The following is a 24,719-nucleotide window of genomic DNA, read 5'->3' on the forward strand; positions in this document are numbered from 1 at the left end:
TAAACTCCCTTTGTTTTCTGTCTTGATTTGACAAATACATAAAAGGCTAAAATACACATTTATAACCCATTTGGCCATGTATATTGGTATATTTGTTTCAAAATGGAATAAAGAACACAGCCACATTTTATAAAGGAGGATAAACATATTGCTTCACTAGTTACATGAACAACATGTATGCAAATAAAAAAAGGCTTAAAATTCTACTTACTTTTAATAAACATAGAAAGAAAAAATCGATAGCTTGCATTTTAGTAGTATAAAAATTTAAATGTTCTAAAATTATATTATTTCTGCCTTTTTTTGTTCCTTTTGCATGGTGCATTATCCGTTATTACTACAATTTCTAACATAGATGAGAATGTAAGAAATCATTTAGTGACTTCACAGATTGATAAACCTACATTGTGATGTTAATGTTTCATCCCAGTTATATCATAATGCCACTCAGATAGATGCAGCATAAACATCTTAACTGCCTCTCTTTTCCTCTAATGACTCACAACTTCTATATATTCAAGCTTTTTCATCAAGCACTTGGATCAAAGAGGGAGGGAGAACAACCTTGAGATTGGCCAAATTATCTACTGCAGTAGACTATGTCATAAAAGCTCAGATGATCATCTGTTCTTGGTATATTCAACAACCAGTGACCCAGACTTTGGACTTTGTAAAAAATATTACTTAATAGCCAAGGAGAGTTCCATATTTTCTTCCTATTAGGGGCAACCTTGTGCTTGGTCACACTTCTCTCCCAGGGAGCCTTACACACGTTTAAGGATAGATGTGTGTTTGGCATTTCCTGTTTTGTCTAAAGAACCGTGCCAGAGTTTAACTGGTGGTGACATTTAACGGATAACTTTGTCCAGATAGAAGCTTTGAAAAATCTGAAAAGGTAAAATATTTTTTTCCTTTATTGCATTTTATAGTAAGAGTTAAAGTGGACATTCTTTAAGCAAGGAGACAAAGTATGATCTAGTTGGCTTATAGTAAAAGTTTTGATTTCATTCTCTGGACACACCTATAAAGGGTTGAATTAATCTGGTCTGTTGCGGAAATTTTGCATATATTTTTAAATCAAAATTCTTGCTTTGTACCAATATGTTTATATGCTCTTACATGTTTTGTACATTTTGCAGCCTTGATAGATATTTTTGTTTTTGTGTGTGTTTTACTCATAAAGGCATGAGATGAGAAGAACATTTTGTTCCAAACAAGAAACATATTAATCTCAGGTCATTTTTGTTTTACTGTAGTTACATTTTCAAAAGTATTTATATCCTCTGATTTGTTATTGTTGTTTACTAATATTAGAACAACTAGCATGAATGTATTTTATTGTTTTTTTTTGTGGGTATAGTGTGCATCTGTTTTACAAATAATTAAATTTTGTTATTTATACAACAAGTCTTAAAGGCACTGTACAAAAGGCATCAGATTTAGCAGAAATCAAGTCAATTTAAACCAACCAAACAGATTCAAAATCATTTACATATTATCTAATTTGATCTCAAGTATAAAATAATGCTGTCAAGGTTAATTTGCAACTAATACTGGTAAACGTATTACTAAGGAAAATAGCTTGTTGTGTAAAAATACCAGCTTTGCAGGATTCATTCCCTCTGAATGAACATATGAGGTCAGCATTGAATCGTTAACTTATCAAGAATGTATGTGGCAACAGCAGCCATCTGCTGCAACTAATGAGGGATTTGAAGCGACAGAGCAAACATAAAAAATGCAAAGCAATGGTGCAGAAGTAGTTTGTAAAGAGAGGTAAAGAGTGAATGGTAGCACAAACTGGTTGGTTTAACATGGTTTAACATAGGAGGGAAATATAGCTGAGACAACCACAGAACAAAATCAACATGTTGGCGATAAAACTTGAAAACAAAGCTAAAAAAAAAAAAAGGCTTAATAGCTTCTTCTGTTATCTGATCAAGACATAGAAAAAACTGACTGACTGTTTTCAATCAAGCCAATGGAGGAATTGTTATGTTATTACAAAGTAATTAATATATTCCGACCTTGGTAAGTCATAACAGTTTATAAGGTGAATTGGTAGACATGCCTTTAGATTACTGCGGAACTTTGAAAGGTACACCTGTTGTTTTCATGCTTTCATGGCCATATGATAAAAACCTTTTTGTTTCCTGTTCTCTCCAGCCATGCTGCTGTTCCTTGCCTCTCTTGTAGCCCTCTCTAGTGGTGTCTTGTCTCTGGATAAACTAAACATGTGTATGGATGCAAAGCATCATAAAGTGGCGCCTGGCCCTGAGGGAGCACTGTACTCTCAGGTTATAACACAAACCGTTTTTTACTGTCTTTAAGTTCTTAGGAGGGCTAGATTTCTAAAGTGAACTATGATCATGATGTAACTTCCCCTTTGCAGTGTGCTCCCTGGCGTGATAATGCATGCTGCACTGCAAACACCAGTGAAGAAGCCCATGAAGACAACTCCTACCTGTACAATTTCAATTGGAACCACTGCGGTGCAATGAGCCAGAAATGCAAGAAACATTTCATCCAGGACACTTGTTTCTATGAGTGCTCACCTCATCTGGGACCTTGGATACAACCTGTGTGTATTGTCTAAGTTTTTGCCTTTGTGTGTCTGTGGGAAAGTAACACTAGATGGCAGCAAAAGTATTCAACCAAACTAGAGTTAATTTCAATCATCCAGTAGTTTCAAAATAATCTGAAATACTTTATATGTTTCACAGCTAATTAGACAATATTAAAACGCATACATCTATTTATAAAGGTACTTATATACAATATAAAATGTCTGGTATACATAAAAAAATATCTAGAAATATGCAAATATCCAACAAAAAGGAACAAAAATGTAAAATCATAATAATCAAACTTCACGGTAAGCTGTTCTAAATAAAAATAAAAGCAATAAAGGTGTGAATAACTTTTTAAAAGTGTAAAATTTAGAAAAATGCCTTGATCTTAGTAAGAGAGTTATGGTAAAACAAACTAGTAATTAAAAAAAAAAAAGATAAAAAACACATCCCATTTATCAGCCTGGAAAATTGTATAATACCATTTCAAAGCTTTCCAACTCCAGTAAAACACAGTGAGAGCCATAATCCACAAATCAAGAAAACACGAAACTACAGTCAACATTTCCCAGAGACACCAACCCACAAAAAAATTCCAAGAGCACAATGACAATTCATCAGGCAGCTTAGAACACCTAAAGCACTGCAGGCCGAACCTGCCTTTATAAATTACTTAATAAGAAGAAAGGTAGTGAGTAAAATAAAATAAAGACAAAAGTACCACTAAATGATCAAACAAAAAGAAGAAAAAAAGGTCTATGATGGTGCGTGTGCAGGTAAACCTGACAGCCGACAATTGTAGTAGATAATAATGTTCTATCTCTAAGTTGCAGGAAAAGGATCAAAAGCAGACAAAAAAAAAATAGATTTAAATCTGCAAGAGAAGAGTGAGATAACTTTAAAAAGGTTGTTCATATTCAGAAATTGCTTTCAATATTTTTCCATTTGAACACGCAGGAAAGCAAGAGCTGCTCATAATGCAACAAAATCAGAAAAAGCTAACTTTTCTTTCATAAACCTATTATGCCTGAAGGCAGGGGTGTAGCTACAGGGGGCTAGGGGTGGCCATGGCTATTTGGACGTAATTCAGCACCTGTGGAACAAGAGTTTCCCTCTAAGACAGAGGGTCCTTTCAAGTGAAATCTCCTAACTGATTTTATCTTTTCTATTGTTAGTAGAAAAATATATAAATTATGTTTTCCCACATCATTATACTAACATGGAAAATGATAAATACAGAAGTCATGCTCTTTTTGGAAATAGTTTTTAGTATGATACATAGTGATAATAGCTGAGTGAAATGGTTGATACTGAAGCTAACTTAATACATAAATAGTAGAAGTGCAAATGCACAGCAAGAGCACAAATATTAGCATTAGGTCAGCACATCAGAAAGACTGGCATGTGGGACAACCAATGGATAAGATGATCCCCTGGAAGCTGAAAGTAGATATACCTTTAACTATACCTTTAATTAGGACAGCTATGGGTTTATCACAAAAACAAGATGTAACAGATGTAATATTATTTAATGTATCAGTTAATGTAAAAAAAAAAATAGAATAAATCTTTTATGTGCTACACTTTCACACAGGCATCAAAAGTTAATGTTAATCTGCTATTCTTGATTCATTTCAGGTGAAAATTAGTTCTAAAACCCTCTGGGCTGGTTTTATTGTTTGGTGATCTGAAAGGGAAGAAAATACTTATTCAAACCATTGCATCTGTTTGTTGAATGGCTAAAAAGAACATTTTTCTGAAGCTTTTCTGATTTAAGGTTATAACTATGTAAGGAATACTCAAATGGTCCAAGCAGCATTATATTGGTTAAATTCGTCGGCAGGAAAGTTTACATTCAGGTTGAGGCCCAGTTGTTATTCCAATCATTCCAGCAGTTCAACAAGTGTTTCGGATCAGCTGCAGTTTTCGTTTTTAGAGGGAACAATAGAGCTATGATTCCTTAATGAAATCAATTTGGATATCTGGAAGTGGACCAATCATGGACCCTTGAGGGACTTCAGGAGTGAGGGAAGCTGTAGATGATTAAACATCAGTCTATTAAACATCACTCTCTGCAGCACATAAACCAATGTAGAGCAATTTTTATTAATCCTCCCACAGAGCTCCATTTGTGCTATGGCCAGAAAAGCTGCTTTGAGATCTGAAAGAACTGACTTTGTCACAACTACTTGACTCTGTTCCCTAAAACCAGATTAAAATGTTTGCATGATGATTTTCACCCAGAAATAAATCATCTCTCACAATTCGACCAGCTGTTTATGCCAGAGATGAGTGATCAAAATAAATAAATAAATGCATGTTGTGTTTAGGTGGATCAGAGCTGGCGAAAGGAGCGCATTTTGAATGTGCCTCTTTGTAAGGAGGACTGTGAAAAGTGGTGGGAAGACTGCAAGGACGATTTCACCTGCATGACAAACTGGCACAAAGGATGGGACTGGACCTCTGGTAAGACAAACAGGAAGCAGACAACATAGACCACAGAAGGCTGATCATAGCTGGTTAAATGTTTCAGATAATAAATAAAATTGCAACTCCTTTATATTTCTTTATGGTATTTTTATTTAAATCTTCTCATTTCTCCTACAGGCACTAACAAGTGTCCTACTGGCAGCAAATGCAGGAAATGGACTGAAGTCTATGCAACACCCAAATCCATGTGTGAACAAATCTGGTCTAACTCCTACCTTTACACCACCCTTACCAAAGACTCTGGTCGCTGCATGCAGCTCTGGTTTGACGGACCAAACCCCAACACCAAGGTTGCAGAGTATTATCTCAACACCGCCCACAGGGACCACAGTTTTTCTCTGACAGCGCTGCTCTTCCTGACTGTCACATATTTCTTTGTACAAATGTACTAGCATTGTGCCTATGGAATATCCTTCATCCCAATGCTGAATAAAGTGTTTTTTAGCACATATTTGTGTTAATTATGTTTTTGTAAATCATTGATTTTCCCTCTACCTTGTCTTAATTTTGAATATTTAGTTGTGGCTTGAAGCAGAATTTGATAAAATAAGAGGGGAAAAAGGATTAATATTATGTTTACTGTGATACTGCAGGCATTCAGTTAAAACAAGTATAATAGAACCTTATCATATTTACATGATCCACTTTTAAGTCTCCTAATTAGAGGTGAAACAACAAGGATTTCTGCCCTTATCCCCTGATCCTAAAGCGGTGTAGTTTATCACTGATAGCTTTCTTTCTATACTTACTTTGTCCTGTTTAGGAACAAATTAAATATATACCGTGGAGCACCTTCTCTCAGATCATTTTAGAATCACAGATGATATCTGGAGAATTGCTGCACTTGTTGGCATTGTTGTGTTGCAATCTTTTGGGCCTTTGTGTGTGGAGTTTGCACATTCTCCTGGTTCTTGCATGGGTTCCCCCTGGGTATTCCTGCTTCCTCCCACAATCCATAAAAATGCATAGTATTTTCACTAGTCAATGCATCATGGCTTTGTGTCTCTTTGATGGCATAATGAATCACTAGTGACCTAGCTAGGGTGCACCTCATTTTTCACTGATGACTGCCAAACCCTGCACCAGTGTGAAACACCACACTGGCTTTTATGAACGCAGCCCACTGTTATATTGTTAAAGCAGCTGAAAGCCAAAATAATTTACATTCCTTTGACTTTGATGCACAAGCACCAGTTTCTGTGTTTGTGATTAAATACGATGTGCATTCGTGCCACCATCGAATAAACAACTAAATCTCTGCAACCATAAGCATAGAAAAAACAAACAATGAATGAGTGAAGGTTTACACACATTCTCTGTCATTCAGTTGAATGTAATTATTTCCAAGGTCTCTGTATAATATGAAAATATTCACTTGAGACATACCTGGCTTCCTCCTCTAGATTAAAATAAAAGAATTATCCATCATAGTTGAATTAGTTGCACAGAAAAAGTCTTGATTTATTTGTACTCTTAGGATTATGCTACATATTTTTAATGATCTACAGCTACAGATAGATAAAATAAAGGTAAAACTAAAGTTCTGATTCTGAAAACCATGACTATGAAGAGCCTATTAGTGTGGAAACTGCAAATCTACCCTACAGTCAGCACTGAGCAAAAAAACCTTCTCTGTGCTGGGGCCCACCGATCACTCCGTCATGAACACCCATGGCCAGCTAGTGGTTAGTGGGCTCCAGTGCTCTGTAATTATAGGGTTTCAGTCCCTTGGGTGTGTTTATATGAGTTTGTATATTTAAATAAAATATCATAAGAATGTTTTACATTCAGTTACACTTATCTCAGCCTTGATTTGCACCTTTGTGTGTTTAATCACCTTATACCATTGCTTCTTGGAAGCATCATACGTGGCAGTACAACATTATGTTTTCTGTTGTTTTTTTTCTTACTGGCTTTTTTTGGCTTTTTTGCTTTTCTGTCCAACTCTGATCTTCAAGATCTTTAGTAAAACGTTAATCGCAGACAAAGAGTAAATACTAAGAACTAAGTAAATACTAAAATTAGTTACAAAATGAAGATTCCAGTTATTAGGGGAAAAAGGAAACTAAACCACTGATAAACCTATTAAGCTGCTATCCTTTTGTTTAAGCAGCAACTACTGTTAAGGCTTTGCAAGAAACTAGCAGGAAGTGTTTTAGCTGTGTTGGCCTACTTTATTGTTTTTGAGGCATTCAGAAGTAAACCACTCAAAAGGTGACAAACTAATGCTATATATTTTCTTTGGTATTTTCTGATAGAGATCAAATTCAAAGTTTGGTCATTTTTACTGCAACCTGTCCAAGTCCTGAAGCAGCTAAGCAACCTTTGACCAGTACACTCCCAACATCTTATGTGACAGTTTGAAATTGCCTTTCCTCTTATAATACATTTGGACTCACACAAGACGTTCCAGTTTTCTCACTTAATTCAACATAATATTCTCCTGAATAAAATTAGATTTTTACCTTGGAACTCTCCTGTTGATGCCAGTTTGCCCTGTTTTTCTCATATTGTCGAATTATAACCATGGACCTTAGCAAAGGAAGAATAAAGTCGAATTGCTCGTTAAGTTTAGAATACCAGCCTTTCTTTAGAAGGTTGCTGTTGTCTCTATATGTGGCCTGCCCCTCTCTCTCGCTGGGCCCTTAGAGCTCTAAAAATTGCTTCTGCCACATAGATTTCAAATAAAATATTTCTAATCTGTTCTTAAACTAGTTTAGATTGGTTCCATTTTTAGATAGAATTCAACTGGTAGAATCTGAACTTTCTGAAGAAAGCTGGTTGCACAGTTATGATATTTCTTTGTGTAGTTCTTGTACATAAAAATCACAATAAAATAAATCATGAAGGTTTTTTTTTTGTTTGTTTGTTTTTGTTATAAGGTGACCAAATGTGGATAAAGTCAAAGAGAGATTAATATTTGTATCCCTCCTGTAACCATTGATTTATCCATTAATATGTGTGCTTGGGACGTGTGACACCTCTTTTGCATAATTCTCAGAATAAGCACATATAAAGACATTTAACACAGGTTTTAATTAAAAAGAGCTTTTGTTTTGCTGGCAACATTGGAGCAACATTGGCCAGTAGGACCGGAACAAGTTTCCACAGACAAATGCCAGTCTTNCTTGGGACGTGTGACACCTCTTTTGCATAATTCTCAGAATAAGCACATATAAAGACATTTAACACAGGTTTTAATTAAAAAGAGCTTTTGTTTTGCTGGCAACATTGGAGCAACATTGGCCAGTAGGACCGGAACAAGTTTCCACAGACAAATGCCAGTCTTGACTCAGTTCAGGAGGTGGGAAACAAAAGGATCCTAACGAAATTAAAATCTCTGTTGGATAATGTCTCCCACCCCATGCATGAAGCTGTTGCAGAACTGGAGAGCTCCTTCAGTGACAGACTGCTGCCCACAAAGGACCACAAAGGGTGCCCTTAGAGTCTTCTGAAAATAGATCGACTCAACAGTGAGCTACGTTTGAAATTTCATTGTATTCTGTTGCTCTTCTTTTTTAATCAGTTATAGAACATTTCATCATTTAATCATATATTGCATTTAAGCATTTATAGAGATTTCAAAATGAAAATGTCTAAATTTAAAGAAACGATAAAGATATGTTTATAATGTATGAAGTTTAGGTGAACGTTGACCCTTGCAATTCATAGGTCAGTATTGGTAGCCCTTCCTCTGACTCAGTACCCCTGAATTAGCCCTCAACTGTAAAAAGGTTGGTGACCGCTGCTCTATAACCACCACCGTTCCCAAAAACCTCAGTAAGTTGTTACATTCATGCTGATTTTGCACTGTTTCTACCTTATTCAGTTAAATAACATGTTGCTGTCATTTTGCACAAATCTGATGTATCCATTACTGTAAAAATATCCATAGCTGTATATTGGTTATTCATTCTCCAGGTGCAACATTTTTATATTGTTAAAACACTTTACAGTACAGAATTTAATTGTTTATCTTTTAACTCTTCAATATCATGTTATTCTTATACATTTTTCTAAGGTCCATATTTGTGTGACCATTTTTTCTGTTATCTTTTTGCCGCTGTAAACACCAGAATTTCCCCATTGTGGGACAATAAAGGGATTTTCTATCCTATTATATTGTATTTCAAATATCTATCCCTACTACAAGGATGTTTTAGGTTGACAGTTCACAAATGAATGATCACATTTAANTCTATCCTATTATATTGTATTTCAAATATCTATCCCTACTACAAGGATGTTTTAGGTTGACAGTTCACAAATGAATGATCACATTTAACGACCCATCAAACCAAAGGCAAACCAAAACACACATATGATCTGAAGGCAAACAAATGAACACAAAACCAGTTATATGTTAGGCATTTTATCTAAAAAGTAGATCGGTTTATTTGGTTTTTGCTGTTCTCTGTCTGCAGAAATATTGAAATAGGCCACAAATTTTCAACTCATATTCGGACATATTTGGACAGAGTGATGCCGCAACCATAAATATCTGTGCTGTTATTAATACTCAGCTTCTCTGTGGTCTTTGGCAACAAACACACACATGAACACACACACACACACACCCACATACACACAAAACAGTCGCCCTGCATGTTGACTTCTTACTCACTTTGTCTGCGTGACTATTCAAACCACCTCCCGGTGTGGAAAAGGGCTGAATCATCCATATCAGAGGCCAGTTTATGTTTTTTCTCATTCTTGCGGTCTATCAGTCCGGCGCTCAGTTTGGCAGTTACACCTTCTGCATGTGTAACTGCGTGTGGTCTGGGAAAGAATAAAATTGCATAACTGGATTACAGAATATATTGACAAACTGGTGGAGCCAGGCCTCTCCAGCGGCTTATAGCTACTCACAGAGGAAATCCCTCTGGCATTATTGAAGGCTTTGCCAATGGCATTTACCAACGTAGAGTAGATAAATACCTTAAAATTGACTGGAAGCATTTTTTTTCATACTTTAAAAGAATTGAAATGTCCATGTGATTTGGTCAACTTAAAATTTGATGGTGTTACAACTTAATAAATGTATTTGTGGTATGAAACCAACAATTTCACTATACCTGGAATTAAAAATCCCTTATAATGGAAAAAAATCAACTGACACAATTAGTTTCCAAGTAAATATCTACTTCAGTAGAAGGTAATTGTGTCATTATGGGTTTATCCTTTCACATGCCGTAACTCACGTGAATGTGACCTCATTACTTGGCTAATTTAAAATAGGTGTGACCATCACTGCAACACCATGAGAAAGATTGCAGTTACAGCTAATGAAGTCTCTACAGGTTCAGAAGAAGAATGTTTATAATGGGCAGGAATTGTAGTCGGTAAGTGGAATGTCTCAGATATCATATGGGGACGATTCTAAGAAACCTGAAGGCATTTCAGGTTCTTTAATTCAACTCATGCAATTCAGGTTATTTACATAGAGCCAGTTCACAAGAAATGTCTCCAGATCATACAGTCAAATTGATTCAAAGTTTTCTATCTAAGGAAAACCAGTTGATTGCATCAACTCATTGACTCGAAGGCAATCCCTCACACTAAGCATCCTTATAGCGACAGTGGAGAGGAAAAACTCCCTTTTAACAGGAAGAAACCTCCAGCAGAACCAGGCTGTGTGTGAGCGGCCATCTGCCGAGGCCGACTGGGGTTCAAGGAGAAAGAAGCAGGGTTACAAAAGGCAACTGTAAAAGGCGGCCTCATCCAGGAAACACACAGCCAGGCAGACGAGCTCTGAGACAGCTCCCATGTCAGAGGATAAATGAGAGATCATCCAGCCAGTCACAGTCAAAGAAACAGGACTACACTGAAAACCAGGCCAATCTTGAACATCTTCAAACTAAGGTGTTTATGGCAGCAACACAGGATATATTTCTCTCCACAGATGTGTCACAGCCAAACAGGAAGAGAAGAGGCAAAGCTACTATGAGAAAAAGCAGAGAGAGCATAACGTTAGAGATTAAACTAACAGATTCTGCAGAGTGGAAGAATAGAGAAAGAATGAAGCAAAATGATGAAATAGGGGTCCCTATGTCCTCCAGAAGTCTAAGCCTATAGCAGCATAACTATAGAGATACTCATGACAAACTGAGCTATTCTAACTATAAGCTTTATGAAAAAGGAAAGTTTTCAGCCTACTCTTCAAAGTTGACAGGATGTAAAGTACACAGGACACAAGTATTGATTTTTAAAATTCTAAAAACTAAAAGACCAGTCCAAGTTGTCATGAATTATAAATCCTGTGTCTGTGGTCGATAAATATAGTTGGACCAAAGTTCTGTATTTATTCTTTGCAATAAATATAATTATAAATTTTTGTCAATACTTTATTACAAAGTAAATTAATAATTGTATGTAATGGTAACATTTTTATTTTTATTTTTTCAAATTTAAAAGTTATAGCAAAGCATAAAATATTTTTATGATCTGTTATGAATTATAGTTTTAAATTATAGTTTTACTTTGTATGAATCCATTTTGTTTCTTTTCTTATAAATTAAAATTTATACTTTCGACCATCTCATAAATTCTGTTTTGAGATAAAGTAATTCCAAATCACAGTACTTTTTTTAAAGCTGATCCAAAGTATTTTTTTTTCAAGTGTATACATAATTTTAGGATTGGATTAAAATTAGGCGTGGAATTTTTAGCAAGTTTAGCATAAGATAGTCATTTTAAATAATATATTTAAATTGGAAAATAGGTTTGGGATACTTCCAATACAACAACCAAAGCAGGATAGTGAAGGAAATGCATACTAATTAAAGAATAACAAAAAAATAAGGTACACATTATCACAGATTTTCACTTGGAAAATGCCTAACATGGTTCAAACTTTTAAAAATGTTGTAGACAGTGACAGTATGGCTAATTTAGGCAAAGACGGTCTTTGTAATCTGGGTCTCCGGATTTTGTTGAATTAGTTTTTAATCTGATTCCTGCAAGAGATCTAAGGCCCTATATCTTACAGAGCAAGCATTCAATAATGTTTGCATGTACACAAAAAAATCAAAGCAGCAATAAACATATGAAAGTGAAAGTGTAGCATTTGGAATGCATTACGTTATCCCCACAGAGTGTTATCTGCTTGTAGGTGTTGTTGCTGTAGGTGGAGCTATTTTGGTACAGTTACTGTAATCATAGCAACTCTGAAATTATGCAAAACAGATAATGGGTCAAATAAGGCTTCTCATCCAACATGTGTTATTATATTTATTATTCCTCTCAGAGCTTGGAAATTTTGGGTGATAATGGTTTGATTAATAGAACAAATATCATGTAATATTTTTTTTCCTGTTTTTCTTTATGTTGTTTTCTGAAACTATTGATCACTCATTAGACGGTATGCTGAATTGACCCAGCTTTTAAAAGATTAATGCGTCCATCCATCCCCTCAGACACGGTACACCCTGGACAGGCCGCCAGTCTGTTGCACCGAGAGACACAATCATGCAAACACACAAACACACACACACCTAAGGGCAATTTAGAGAAGCAATTTAACAGGGATGTTTTTGGACTTTTAAAAGAAGCTGGAGTACCCAGAGAGAACCCATGCATGCACGGGGAGAACATGCAGAAAGACCACATGCCGGGAATTGAACCCGGAATCTTGTTGCTACATGGCAACAGTGGGACAAAACTGTGTCACAGTGCAACCCAAGGTTGATGAGATGCAAATCCCAGCAAATCTTGTTTTACTACAAATTTAGATAAAATGAATATGAACAAAAAATAGTGAGAACATATTTCTTTGGGTTTAGATGTGTACAGAGGCCTGGAAAGCCTGCTTTACCAGCTTCATCTCACTACCCTGCAGCATTCCTGAGTATATGATCACTGGCTTGTATGTAAATAACCGTCCAATGCAAACATGATATTTGTTTAAAGGTAATGAAAAATAATTTGCATAAAAGCAACAACCTTACTTAACACAAAAATATTTCTTCTATCTGTTTAAAGAGTAGAGGATGAAAAGCTGCAAAAACCTAATAAATGTAAGTATCATTTTTAAGTTTATTCATCTCAGTAATTCATAAAAAATAACAATTTTACTATGTAAAGAGGGATGTCATTTTCAGTTCATTTTTATGTTCACGATTTTAGGTCAAACATAAGGAAAATTCTAAAATTCTGAGAGAGATTTGACAAAGTTTCTGACAGACGATTAATAAAATGCTGCAATGTCACCCTGTTGGAAAATTAAATAGATGTTCTGTTGATTGAGAGTACAAACAGTTCTATAAAATCAACTGGTGTAATAATATTACAAACAGCATCCACCCACAAATAAGGGATTCTTATATGTCTTTAAGCAGTTTATTGTTTAGTTTCATATCTGTTGAGGGTCTCAAGACTCCATACTGGTAGATCAAGGACCCTAAGCGGGGTCATGACCCCAACTTTGAGAGTCAACGCTGTCCAATATCTGAGTTCAGTACAGGTTCAAGTGAAAATGAATCACAGGACCGATCCAGCTTAACGTGAAGGTGATCATCCAGCGGAAACAACTTTTTAATGGTCTCTGATTGTTGGTTCTGGTATATTGCATCTATTTGGTAACTCTCTATAGACTCACTAATGTTTTTTTATTCTCCAAATCAAACAGAGGGCATTTTCCAACAAACAGATTATATTTATTATGTTTCTAAATGGTCTATAATTTCCTCATTGATGGTTTCACTAACCTTGAACTGATAAACACAGTGGACTAAAACCAGCTGACTGACAGGTTCTTATAATCATTACTTGATGTCTGATAACCTATAACTGTTTCTGTCAATCATAACTATGAAGGCAATGCTTTTATAATGCAAAATGAAGGAGCAAAGGTGGTGCAACTCCTGCAGGAGGAGGAGGGAAATTTCACTTTTGGTACAAACTGCAACCAAAGATTTGCCATTTTCTTACGTCTCTTGGATTGATTGACAGGTGGTGTCACATCAATCCCTCTTGTGCTCCTTTTTTCAGCAACATTTTCTCCTTCCCCTAAGCTTTCCGATAAAAGGAATTTGTGTTTTTTTTAATCCTTGTGAAGGGGAAAACTGGCTGTCATCAAGACAACTTTAAGTCATCAGTCTTTCTTGTGAAATAAGATAAGATTTATTATAACAATTATAATAAAAATGATAAAACTCAAAATAAAATATTTCTTAGAAACCCAGTTTCTAAGAAACTGTGGGGAGTCTTGGCCAAGTGGTTAGAGAAGGGCGCTTGTGCTCTGAGAAGGTTGGAAGTACCCAGTTCAATCCCCACAGCCTCAGGGGCGGAGCTAGATGGGGGGCCAGGGGTGGCCATGACCACCCTTAGCCAATCATTGACCACCCCTACAATTTATTTCACTCTAATGCAGATGGTGGCAACAGTAATATTCTCAAGTGGAATATTCAAAACATTTAAATTTTTCATATATTAACAATTACTAGACAACAAAAACACTGTGGTGAATCATGCTCATCAATATACTAACATTAAAGATGATAAGTACAGAATTCAAGCAGAAACAGATTTTGTGTTTTATGGGGTAAAGAGAAATTGATGTGTCTCTGCAAGTCATCTAGAAGTCTTCAGTGAAATGACAGATAAATAATTTTAATAAAACATATTAAATAATCAATTTATGTCGATATTAGTACTTATAAATATCAATTTTATGCAGAATGATTACTGATAAAAGTAGGTAAGTAATGACAATAGAAAAGATGTCTGCTCCAGAACTCAAACCTGAGAGAATATTATCCACTATACCTTTTATCTAGAAAGCACAGATGTTTGAACATATTTGTTTATTTGTTAGCAAAGGCTGTAGGGATGTTTACTTTGTCTTCATTTAGAAAATATGGATGTTTTGCTCATTAATTTTACTGTTGGAACAGTATTGATTGACCCTGACGTTCTGGTGCCTATCCACTTTCGGCCAGGCCTCTGCACAGCCTCCACTCTGGGTTCATGGGCAAGACCCTTTACCCCACACTGCTCCCTGGGCACCGCACAATGGCAGCCCACTGCTCCCCAAAGGGACGAGTTAAATGCAGAGGTAGATTTCTCCAATGTGAGATCAATAATGTTCAATTTGGTTTCCAGTCATTGGAAAATACAATGAATAAAAATGATAAAACTATAGTATTTTAAAATTCATTTTCAATATTCTATTATTTTAATGATTTTCAGAGGTAGTGACCCAGTGCCTTCCCCACCTCTGCTTGTCTTCACCTGTTCCCCTCCTAATTTGAAGTCATGCTGACTGGAACTAGATGTGACCGGAAGCCACCAGTTCCCCCTTCACTAACCCTGCAGCCACAGCTTCCAAAATAAAGCGCTTCCACAGCAGGAAGCGCTTTATTTTGACACGCCACGGCTGCTGCGTGTTGAAGAGCCCCACTGCCTCTGCCTTGGGTCCTGCGTGGATTTACATAGCATGATTTCCGTGGGACTGGGAAGCGAAAGCGGAGGGTGGTGCGCCGTTCAGGAACTGAGGGGAACTAACTAACCTTACCGGTTAACAACCTGTAGCCTCCGCCGCTGCCTCCGCTGGGATCCCGGTAACTTCTCTCCGCCTCCCAGCTTCCCTTTTTTTGGATTATTGTTTTTTTTATTATTATTATAAGTCTCTGTCGGAGAGGACGGGAAGCGGCTCGAGTTGAACCCGGTTTGAAGGGCTGTGGCCATGGCCGGGGGAGGAGGCGGAGGGGTTTCTCCGCTGGGGCCCGCTCCGCCGATGTGGTACCACCGGGACCTGAGCCGAGCTGCGGCCGAGGAGCTGCTCGCCCGAGCGGGGAGAGACGGCAGCTTTCTGGTGCGGGACAGCGAGAGTGTCAACGGAGCTTACGCTTTGTGTGTGCTGTGAGTAACTTTTTTTTTGCTTTGTTTACCTTTGTTTTTAACCTAAACTGTGTTTTGAACCCACAACCAGCTCACACACACGTCCTCAGAGAATCAGTAGTTTTTAAGGACGCTCCAGTCTGTTATTACCCTGCAAAACTCTGCTGTAGTAGTTATAAATAAACCCACCCTGCTGCAGAAAATGTGATGAAACTGTAGGTGAAGTCTGTGTTTACTTTCTCCTTGAAGGAAAATGAGTGGGAGAGAGGAAGAGCAGTGAGACTCCAGCATGGCCCCTGTTGGGATGTGGTTCCCTGCAGAGCCGTTTTTCTCCTTTCAGGATCCTTTGCTGCAGGCTCTGGAGATTGCTGTAGATAGGAGGGGAGGGGAATAGTTTCAAAAATTACTAATTTACCCTCTGGGATTATTTACATTCTTATGGGCATTGTGTTTTGCACGGAAGAGGATTAGGGCCACTGAAAAAAAAAAAAAAAAAGTTAACTAATTTTTAAATTTTATTTCAGTATATGAGGAAAAAGGTCAGAATTCTGACTTTAATCTCAGAATTCTGACTTTTTTCTCACAATTCTAAATTTAATCTCAGAATTCTGACTTTTCTTTTCTCAGAATTCTGACTTTAATCTCAGAATTCTGACATTTTTTCTCAGAATTCTGACTTTTTTTTCTCAGAAATATGACTTTTTTCTCAGAATTTTGACTTTAATCTCAGAGTTGTGGATCTTAATGTAGATGGGCACCATGAAGGAAGATATGTGGGAGCACTCAGCTTCACTGACAAAGATGTGAGTTGTTGGGGAGGGCCAGTAACATATTGGTGGAAAATAATGGATTTAGGTGACTTTTTACATGGCTGAGTGGTCCCCGGTGATGTTATTGCATTAATGGAAGTTTAGTCTAGTTTAGTCTTCAAAACAGACATGGCTACGGCTTTATGCTAACATGTTTGTTAGCTGTCAGAATTCTGAGAAACAAGTCAGAACTCTGAAATTAAAGTCCAAATTCTCAGAAAAAAGTCCAAAGTCTGAGCTTAAAGTCAAAATTCTGACTTTTTTCTTACAATATGCTGAAATAAAATTTAAAAATCAGTTTTGTTTTGTTTTTTCAGTGGCCCTAATCCTCTTCAGTAGGTTTGGGATTGAGTTTTAGTGAATCTGCTACTTTTCATCCACCAAGTTGTTTCCAGACAAATCTGGTAGAAATTCAGCAATCAGTTGAGTAGAGATTGAGATCTGAACATTTTAGAACAATTTTAAATAAAAAGAAGGGGTATTTAAAATTAGCCTGACGTAGTCCTACTCAATTCTAGTCAGAATATGAGTCTGATACTGCTCCATAGAGCTGTGATTATGGGGCGTGTTTTGAACGAACCAGGAAAAAAAATGCCTCTCAATTGGATAGACCTACAACCAATAAGAGCAACGGAGTGCGTGACGTATGTTAAGCCACGCATAGTTGTTGTCAACAAAAATCAAAGCGTGCAGTTGCACGCCTAGAATAAGAAGATGAGCCTTGATTGCGTTTCTCTATTCCTCTTTTAAAATTTATTTGCTGTCGATATCTTCTAGAACAGACCTAATAGCAGAATCTACTCACCTCAACTCACCAGCGGCAGCCATTGTTGTTGTCACCCAAGCATGCTTTGGTCACATGGTTGATTACGTTACTGTTGATCAACTGTCCATCATCGTATAATTTGATTGACAATTTATACAATTTGACAATTGTATAAATTGTCAAATTTGATTGGATCGCCAGAGAGTGGGCGATCATACTCGCGCTACTACTGAGCAATGCCAGACCGAACTTCCCGACCTCAAACCTTGTGGGCAGGACTAAGTTCGGAATGGCACCCAGGCTAATTTAAAATAGGGATATTGGTCCAATATTAGCCATAAAACAAATTTGACCATTTTACCATCCAGCATCTAAAATCTCCTATATTTTTATGCTGATAGACATTCTCTGCTTCTGAAAAAGTTTCTGTAACTCATTTGTTTTCATACCTATTGTTGACATTTGTTCCCTGTTAGTGTGATACTACTTTATCAAGCCTTTCTAACATTCTAGAGTATAACATAAGGAATAAAAGCTGGTATGATTCATACTATTATTGTGTTAGCTCAATATTGCTATCAGCCAATTCTCAAAAATAAATATCGGTATCATATTGGAAATGAAAAAGTTGTATCGGGACATCGCTAATTTGAAAAAGCCTTAAGGGAAAGCATGCTTATATAATAATAGTTATAGTTGATTATTGAATGAAACAAGAAGCTCGTTAGAACAAATACAAAGAAAGCTGAGGGTCATCAGTGAATGATCCGCTTGAGCCTTATGTAGATGTGGTCCCTTCGGCTAAAAGTGAATTTTGGTTTGTGGCATCAGAGCAGAATCACTTTGAGCTCCTGTTTGTTCCAGTTGCATTTTCTGTCAGAAATCATCTGATCTAAGGGAACCATGCTCTCTGCAGCTCTGCTTAGAGCTGATAGTTGATGTATGTTAGTTTTTAACTAGTCTGTAAGTTCCTGTTGTAATCGAGTAATTGTTATCATTTGAAAAATCACAAAATACAGCTTAAAGTTGTATTCACAGAATTCTTTGTAAGTATTATGAAATGTATTACCGATCTATTTAAATACTTCTGTGTACAGAAAAAGAAAGCGGCCCATAGCAGAGCCTTAAGGTTTCCTGCATCTGATCAGTGGAATCTGATTTGAGTTTTTTTTTAAGATGGTGATGCTTCTGTTCAAAAGAAAAAATTAGTAAAAACACATATTAAGTCTTTCTAAGAGTTCGAAGCCAAAGCGTTACATATAGGAGTGTGTTCTATAGAGATATTAGACTGGTAGGTTAGGCTGAAACATTTAATCGGATTATTAAAATATTTGTCAGCAAATTTTTAACCAGATTGTAGAGAATCTAAAACATAACATTAATTGAAATAATTTTTCACTTAGAGTAGTATTTAAGCCAAAACAGAGCAAAGAATAAATTTAAGGTGAAAAATGGGATTGTCTGTAAATATGCTCAATCCAAAACTCCTCAAGTAGTTTAGCTTGACCAGACACTAATTCTTTAAAAAAAAAAAAAGACTTCTAATAAGCCAGTTTTGCAACACAGTTTTTTATCTTTTGATCAAAAATGTTGTTAGGAAATAAACTAATAAAAAAGGCCTTAATAAGTAAATTTAATGTTGTGAACACTGAATTTCAATTTTTATTTGTCTAGAATGTGAAATATCTTTTTTTTCTTCCAAATTTGTTTCTTTACTAAGGAGAGGTAAATCATTTAAATGATCTATTTATAGATTTCTTTAAAAATAAAATAAAATGTAGACTGATCTATTACTAGAATCTTCAATAGCTGCATGCCATCTGGGTGATGGTGATACTGTTGTGATACTGCGTACTGTGATGCAAAATATTCTGTCCATTGTAGTTCTACGCCCTTGAGCAGTCAGCAGTCTCTTTCCTATTTCTCTTCATTAATTTGCTTTTATTATGAAGTAGCACAAACCCTTTTAACTACCTATTAAAATAAAACTCTGAGTTTTTCTAGTTTGAGATATGATATAATTTTGTATATTTGCAAAGTGGAATGTAAAAAGAGAAAACATTGCACATAAGGCTCAATCTCTCTGTTCAGTTGCACTTAGAGGCCTGTTTGCTCAGGGAAGTGATGAAATACTCCTTTTGTTACAGAAATAGCATTTTACCAACATGCTCCAGTTTCCAGTCAGCAACTTAAACCCAGTTTTAAAATGATTTCCTGATGAGCAGATAAATCTTTTTGCTGGTCATTTTGTTTACTTCCGAAATCAACCATATCTCGGTAAATAAAGTGCAGCAGCAGGATGGTTAACTTGTAGAGCTTAAAAGGATGCTCTGCACAACTCAAAGTGAAAAGAATGCACAGATGCAGGAAACACAGAGCCATGTGACTCAGTGTTCTGACTTTGGCTTGACCTACATCCCCTATCGGATAGTTTAACCCATGCTCTGTCGAGTGTCGCGTGTTTATACATCAGCAGACCAACATTTTGTGCCATACTTTAATGGATCTATGCAAACACATTAGCAGGGCTGTTATTTTATTGGCTGTTGGAGCAGAAACTGTTCACCGCAAGAAAAGATCTAGCGAGTTACAAATTATTATGTATATAATATGAAAAAGTTGTCATTAATTGCACTTTTTTTATTATGTGGGATTTTGAGGATGTGTTCCTGTAAATATGCAACAGCTGAATGTTATTATAAAAAGGTCTTGCCTGCCTTTTATCTATAATTACGGCTCGTAAATCACTGGAAACATGATGATTTCCTGGACGTTTGTGGATCATCACCTTGTCAACAAAAGCATTCCTAACATTAATGCTTTATTAGTTCCTGGATGTGTTCCTTCCTCTTCCTTCCTGTCACTGGTCGCTTTTTTAATATAACAGACCATTATTTACATTCTCTTTAGACTCTAATAATAATAATGAACCTGAAAGACAGTCTTAAGTACTTTTTCAAGAGCAAAACACACCCTTCCTTTACTGTTAGCCTTAACCACTTCTTTTTGAATAAACCTTTTAACTAATATACCACAAAAATAATCACCTTTGAATTTTCATTTGCTTAAAAATTTCCAAGAAGAAACATTGCAATGCTCCCAAATAATTGTTGATGCAATTATGATTAAGTTTTTATAGTTACATGTAATAAGGTATTTATAAAACGATATTTTATAAAACATAATTGATAAAAGATTTAATTTAGTCCTTTATCATTTAAAGATTTTAACTCTGTAATTAATGTGTTAATACCGTTATCTATAGTTCAAAGCTCCTTGGGAACCGAGTCTCACATGGAATAACAAATAATGTTCATTTTTTAATATATAGGACAAACATGCAATTGAAAAGTTAAAGAAATTTCTTTAAATTCCATAATTTCCTGTAATAATTGAATATGTCTTATAAATATACTCATGATGATAAGTTTGTGTCGGTAAGCAGGACTGAAAAAAAAAATTTAAAAAGGTAAAGCAACAGAGAGTGCTCTGTATATTACATAACCTCATAGCTCTAAAGCTTGTTGGAAATATAACTTTTGAAATGCTTAAAAATAAAATTGGGAAAAAATACATACAAAAGATAAATAAATGTTGCAATGCATTAAACTCTTAGCTTCAATTTTTTATTAAAACATTGTCATTTTTCTAAAATATTACATCCCCAGAATGTCTAGAGTTGCAGAGGATAATTTAAATGAACTGAAAGAAGATTGTATATGAAAAATGTTTTTATAAATGTTGACGAGTATAAAATATATACTCTTTTATTTCTGATTATGAGGCCAACGTCGACTTAAAAGGATTCTGCACCAATAGGAATTGGGATGGGTTAAAGTCACAATGGATGTAACTCAGGCCTAAGTCATTGGTCTAAACGCCAATTTATACTTCTGACACATAGCCTCTGCAATCAAATCTGTCTCTGTCTCAGATTCCAGACTACACGTTGGACGGTCGCAAACCCGCGCAGACCTCAAGCGAAAGTGCACAGACAAAAAGCAGCAGTGATTGGTCCTTGGTATGCCTCTCTGGTTTTCGGTGCTGGGGTGCGCCATTTTTAAAAAACCGAGGAGTAATAACAACAATGGATAACCACGACGAAAGGTTGATCAAGGAGGTTCGGAAGTACAACCACTTGTACGATGTCTTAGACATGTTGTTTTGGATAATAAACACTCCCGCCGGTGCCGCTGAATAAGTTCTCGTGACCATCCGCCAAAGTTCTCGCAAGTTCTCCAATAGGCTCTCCTAGCACTTTAGCGGGAATTTGCTGTGCGTCCCTATTAATTTCAGACCGATGTTGCAGAAACATGCCAGCAAAACTGGTTCGCGACCAGACGCAAGCGACATTTGATTTTTTTCGGTTGCAGAAGTCTAATCCGCCTTTAAGAATGGCTCTAAGAATTGGCCTCTTCTCTGAATTTAATTTCTAAAAGTCAATCAAAGCAAAAAAGGAAGAAAAACAAGTGTAAACATCAGACTATGTTTGGTAATGTTTAGTATTAACATCCAGACCTAGCTGTCACTATCCAACCTGTACCGGAAGCATGATGTGTACCATCAGCTCATTTACGCATTCGCAACCAGATATACACCCGGGTTTCCTTAAATAATATAATTATGGTACTAAAATTACTTATTTCTATCATTAAGTCACCAAATAATGCCAACACACATCTTTATAAATGTTTATGACTTTTCTGAGACAATTTGATTCTTTTTACATTTTCTCCGTTAAACTGTTTGTCTGACATCATCATTGGACATGCAATGTTGTTATGCATCTGCAAATGAGCTGATGGTGAGAATGGTGCTTCTGGTACGGATCGGGTAGTGAAACTGACACTAGCAGCCAGCTGGAGGGTAGTACGATTAACATTTGGATCGAGATTGGATGACTCAAGTGTGCCACCTACTGGCTGGGAGGAGTTAAAGTTGCTCCAGTCTCCTTTAATATGCCAGTCTCATGCCCTTAGACCAGTATTGTATGATCTGGGAAGCTACAGAGAAATACTAAAGTGAAAAATGTCACATTTTTGTCATTGTGGAATTATAACTAAGTTTTGCAAAGACTCCAAGCACATGTACTGTAATATGCAGCTGACAGAAATAAAAAAAAGAAACAAATGTAGAAAAAAGCAAAACACCCTTTAAAGAAAAACCCAGATTCTAAAACATGAAAAACTCTTAAAAAGAATCAAATATGCAACACAGTTAACCAAGAAAAATGTGTAGGATGTGTAGTGTATAAATAAGTTGTCAGTCCTGTCTGTTTGAATGTCAGAGGGAATGTTTGTGTCTGAGTATCAACGGGGGTATATTTGTTTTAAATAGTATTTAAAGAACTGATTACTGGAACAGGAATGAGCTGTGTTGTCCCAACACTTCTAAGGCTGGATGGAAAAGATGATCATGTCTCCCCTCTCTCATTTCTCACCTTTTTAATAATTTTGCTGCATTAAGGAAAAATAAATGAAGCTTTTGTGTCACCCGGGGGCGTAAAAAGGCACTAAGTGTTCTATGTTAAAGGGCTGCTGTGACATCCTGTGGTTTTTGGCCTGATTTTTTTGTTTGCTCTAATGTTTAATACCGAAAAGTTTCTTTTACCATCCCTGTGTCTCTTACCCTTTAAAATACTGCAAAATGTACAACTTTTTTTGTTGATCCAAAACAAAAAAAGGTCAAAGTGACCTTAGAGCAGATAAAGAAAAGGGATTCAGCTTTAGAAGATATGCGGTAAATAGCCCAGAAGCTTAATGAATACACAGCAGCTGTCACTAAAACGCTTTTATAGGACTATTCACCCCTTCTGCTGGTGAAAATGCGTCTTTCCAGCCCTTTAATGCACTAAAACATGTAAGGCATAAGAAATACGGTGTGTGCCAGAACTCATTCCTGCTTCAATATAGGATTTTCTTTTATTATGTATAAATATAAGGCTAGTTATTTCCAGAACATAATGCATGTAATGTTGTTTTGTTTTTGTTTTTTCATTTTTCGTAAAAGAAAGATTTTCCTCTCCGTCTTTGGTGCCTATATTTTTATTTTTTTTAGACAGAATATTCTGTCTTCCTGTGACCCCTTTTTTTTTTCTTTTTTACCTTTTTCACATACAAAAAAGAACAAAAACAGGTATTTATATTACTGGGATTATTATGATGTACTCATAGTACTACATTACTGTATACTGGAGAGCATAATATGTATGTTTACCTATATAAATCAGATCAGTGTTTGATCCTCTTTCCAATGGAGGACAGATTCCAGTTCACTTCTACTACCAGTGTTAGAAACTCATCATCCAGCCAAAGTTGAACTGACCAGTGTTTTGTCAGAACAGATCGGCATACACTTAGTTTTTATCTAATCTAAATGAATTCTGAGTCACAATATAAAGCACAGACAATCTTTTATATGATTTAAAACATGAAATTAAATATAACCGCATTTAAAGTCCTGCACACACATGTTTTTTACTACTAAAGTAACTTATTTTAACTTAATTTTGACTAATATGGTTTTATCTATAGAGGCTTTTTCTCTCAACATCCCGGGAACTTCAATCATGTCTGGCCATTACAAAATCCAAGAAATAACAGTAAAATTAAAGCTGATTTTATCTTTTTTTAAAGTTAAAATAAAAGTGTTTTTGCTAGTCGGTACACTGCTGCTAAAATGAAATGTGGGAATAACTCTTTGTTGCACATGTTGGGGGGCAGCTGGGCCACCATCATTGTTTCAGACTGAACATCCCTCTGAGATGCTTAAACCTTACCAGATGTTTTATGACTTAAAACGGATTTAAACTTTAAAACTTTATTATTATATGAGATCCTGCTCACCTGTCTGCTGTGTTCCTTGTTTCTATGTTTTTTTATTTTTTTATTTTGTCATTATTTTTATAATCACTGTTCTGTCGGTTCCCAGGAAATAAGAAGCATTTCTGATGCTTTACTTGCTTATCAGTTGACCTCTGAACCGACACTAGGGGTGTTTTTACAGAGAAGGATACACACAGATGCGTCATACAATGTTTCCTGCTTTCATCCAAGCACTATTTGCCCTTTACTGTAAAATACTCTAAAATTAGTTATAGTTCAGCACATAAAATAATAATGAAATCCATAGAAATCCATGAAATAATATGACAACGTGTGAAAAAACCTCAAAGAGTGAACTGTTTCTCTCTTCCTGTAGTTTTAGATTGATCTAATCTGATCCGGTCTGTCTGCCACACACAAC

The 24,719-nt window shown here is 36.0% G+C and overlaps 2 protein-coding genes across 2 annotated transcripts in view; both read left to right on the forward strand.

The window, feature by feature from the left end:
* The first annotated feature begins 736 nt into the window (after nt 1-736).
* On the forward strand, nt 737-5,480 carry LOC107091938 (folate receptor beta-like). Its single transcript, XM_015386173.1, has 5 exons — nt 737-895; nt 2,167-2,297; nt 2,393-2,581; nt 4,901-5,036; nt 5,178-5,480. Exons 2-5 carry the CDS (start codon nt 2,169-2,171, stop codon nt 5,450-5,452), a joined length of 729 nt encoding a protein of 242 aa, XP_015241659.1. The 5' UTR covers nt 737-895; nt 2,167-2,168; the 3' UTR covers nt 5,453-5,480.
* Nucleotides 5,481-15,482: 10,002 nt separating this feature from the next.
* Nucleotides 15,483-24,719, forward strand: part of inppl1 (inositol polyphosphate phosphatase like 1) — a 45,680-nt gene continuing 36,443 nt past the window's right edge. The window contains exon 1 of the mRNA XM_015386178.1: nt 15,483-15,920. Within this exon, the coding sequence (XP_015241664.1) occupies nt 15,745-15,920 (176 nt within the window). The 5' untranslated portion in view covers nt 15,483-15,744. The remainder of the gene's footprint in view (nt 15,921-24,719) is intronic.

This window comes from Cyprinodon variegatus, unplaced genomic scaffold (genome assembly GCF_000732505.1).
Source record: "Cyprinodon variegatus isolate N-32 unplaced genomic scaffold, C_variegatus-1.0 Scaffold358, whole genome shotgun sequence".
NCBI classification, from domain to species: domain Eukaryota; kingdom Metazoa; phylum Chordata; class Actinopteri; order Cyprinodontiformes; family Cyprinodontidae; genus Cyprinodon; species Cyprinodon variegatus.

Bases quoted from the DNA above. Each gene is read 5' to 3' on its own strand.
- LOC107091938 (XM_015386173.1), top strand. From the start codon at position 2,169: ATGCTGCTGTTCCTTGCCTCTCTTGTAGCCCTCTCTAGTGGTGTCTTG. The intron at 2,582-4,900 runs GTGTGTATTGTC...TGTTGTGTTTAG, and splicing joins TGGGACCTTGGATACAACCT to GTGGATCAGAGCTGGCGAAA. The intron at 5,037-5,177 runs GTAAGACAAACA...TTTCTCCTACAG, and splicing joins AGGATGGGACTGGACCTCTG to GCACTAACAAGTGTCCTACT.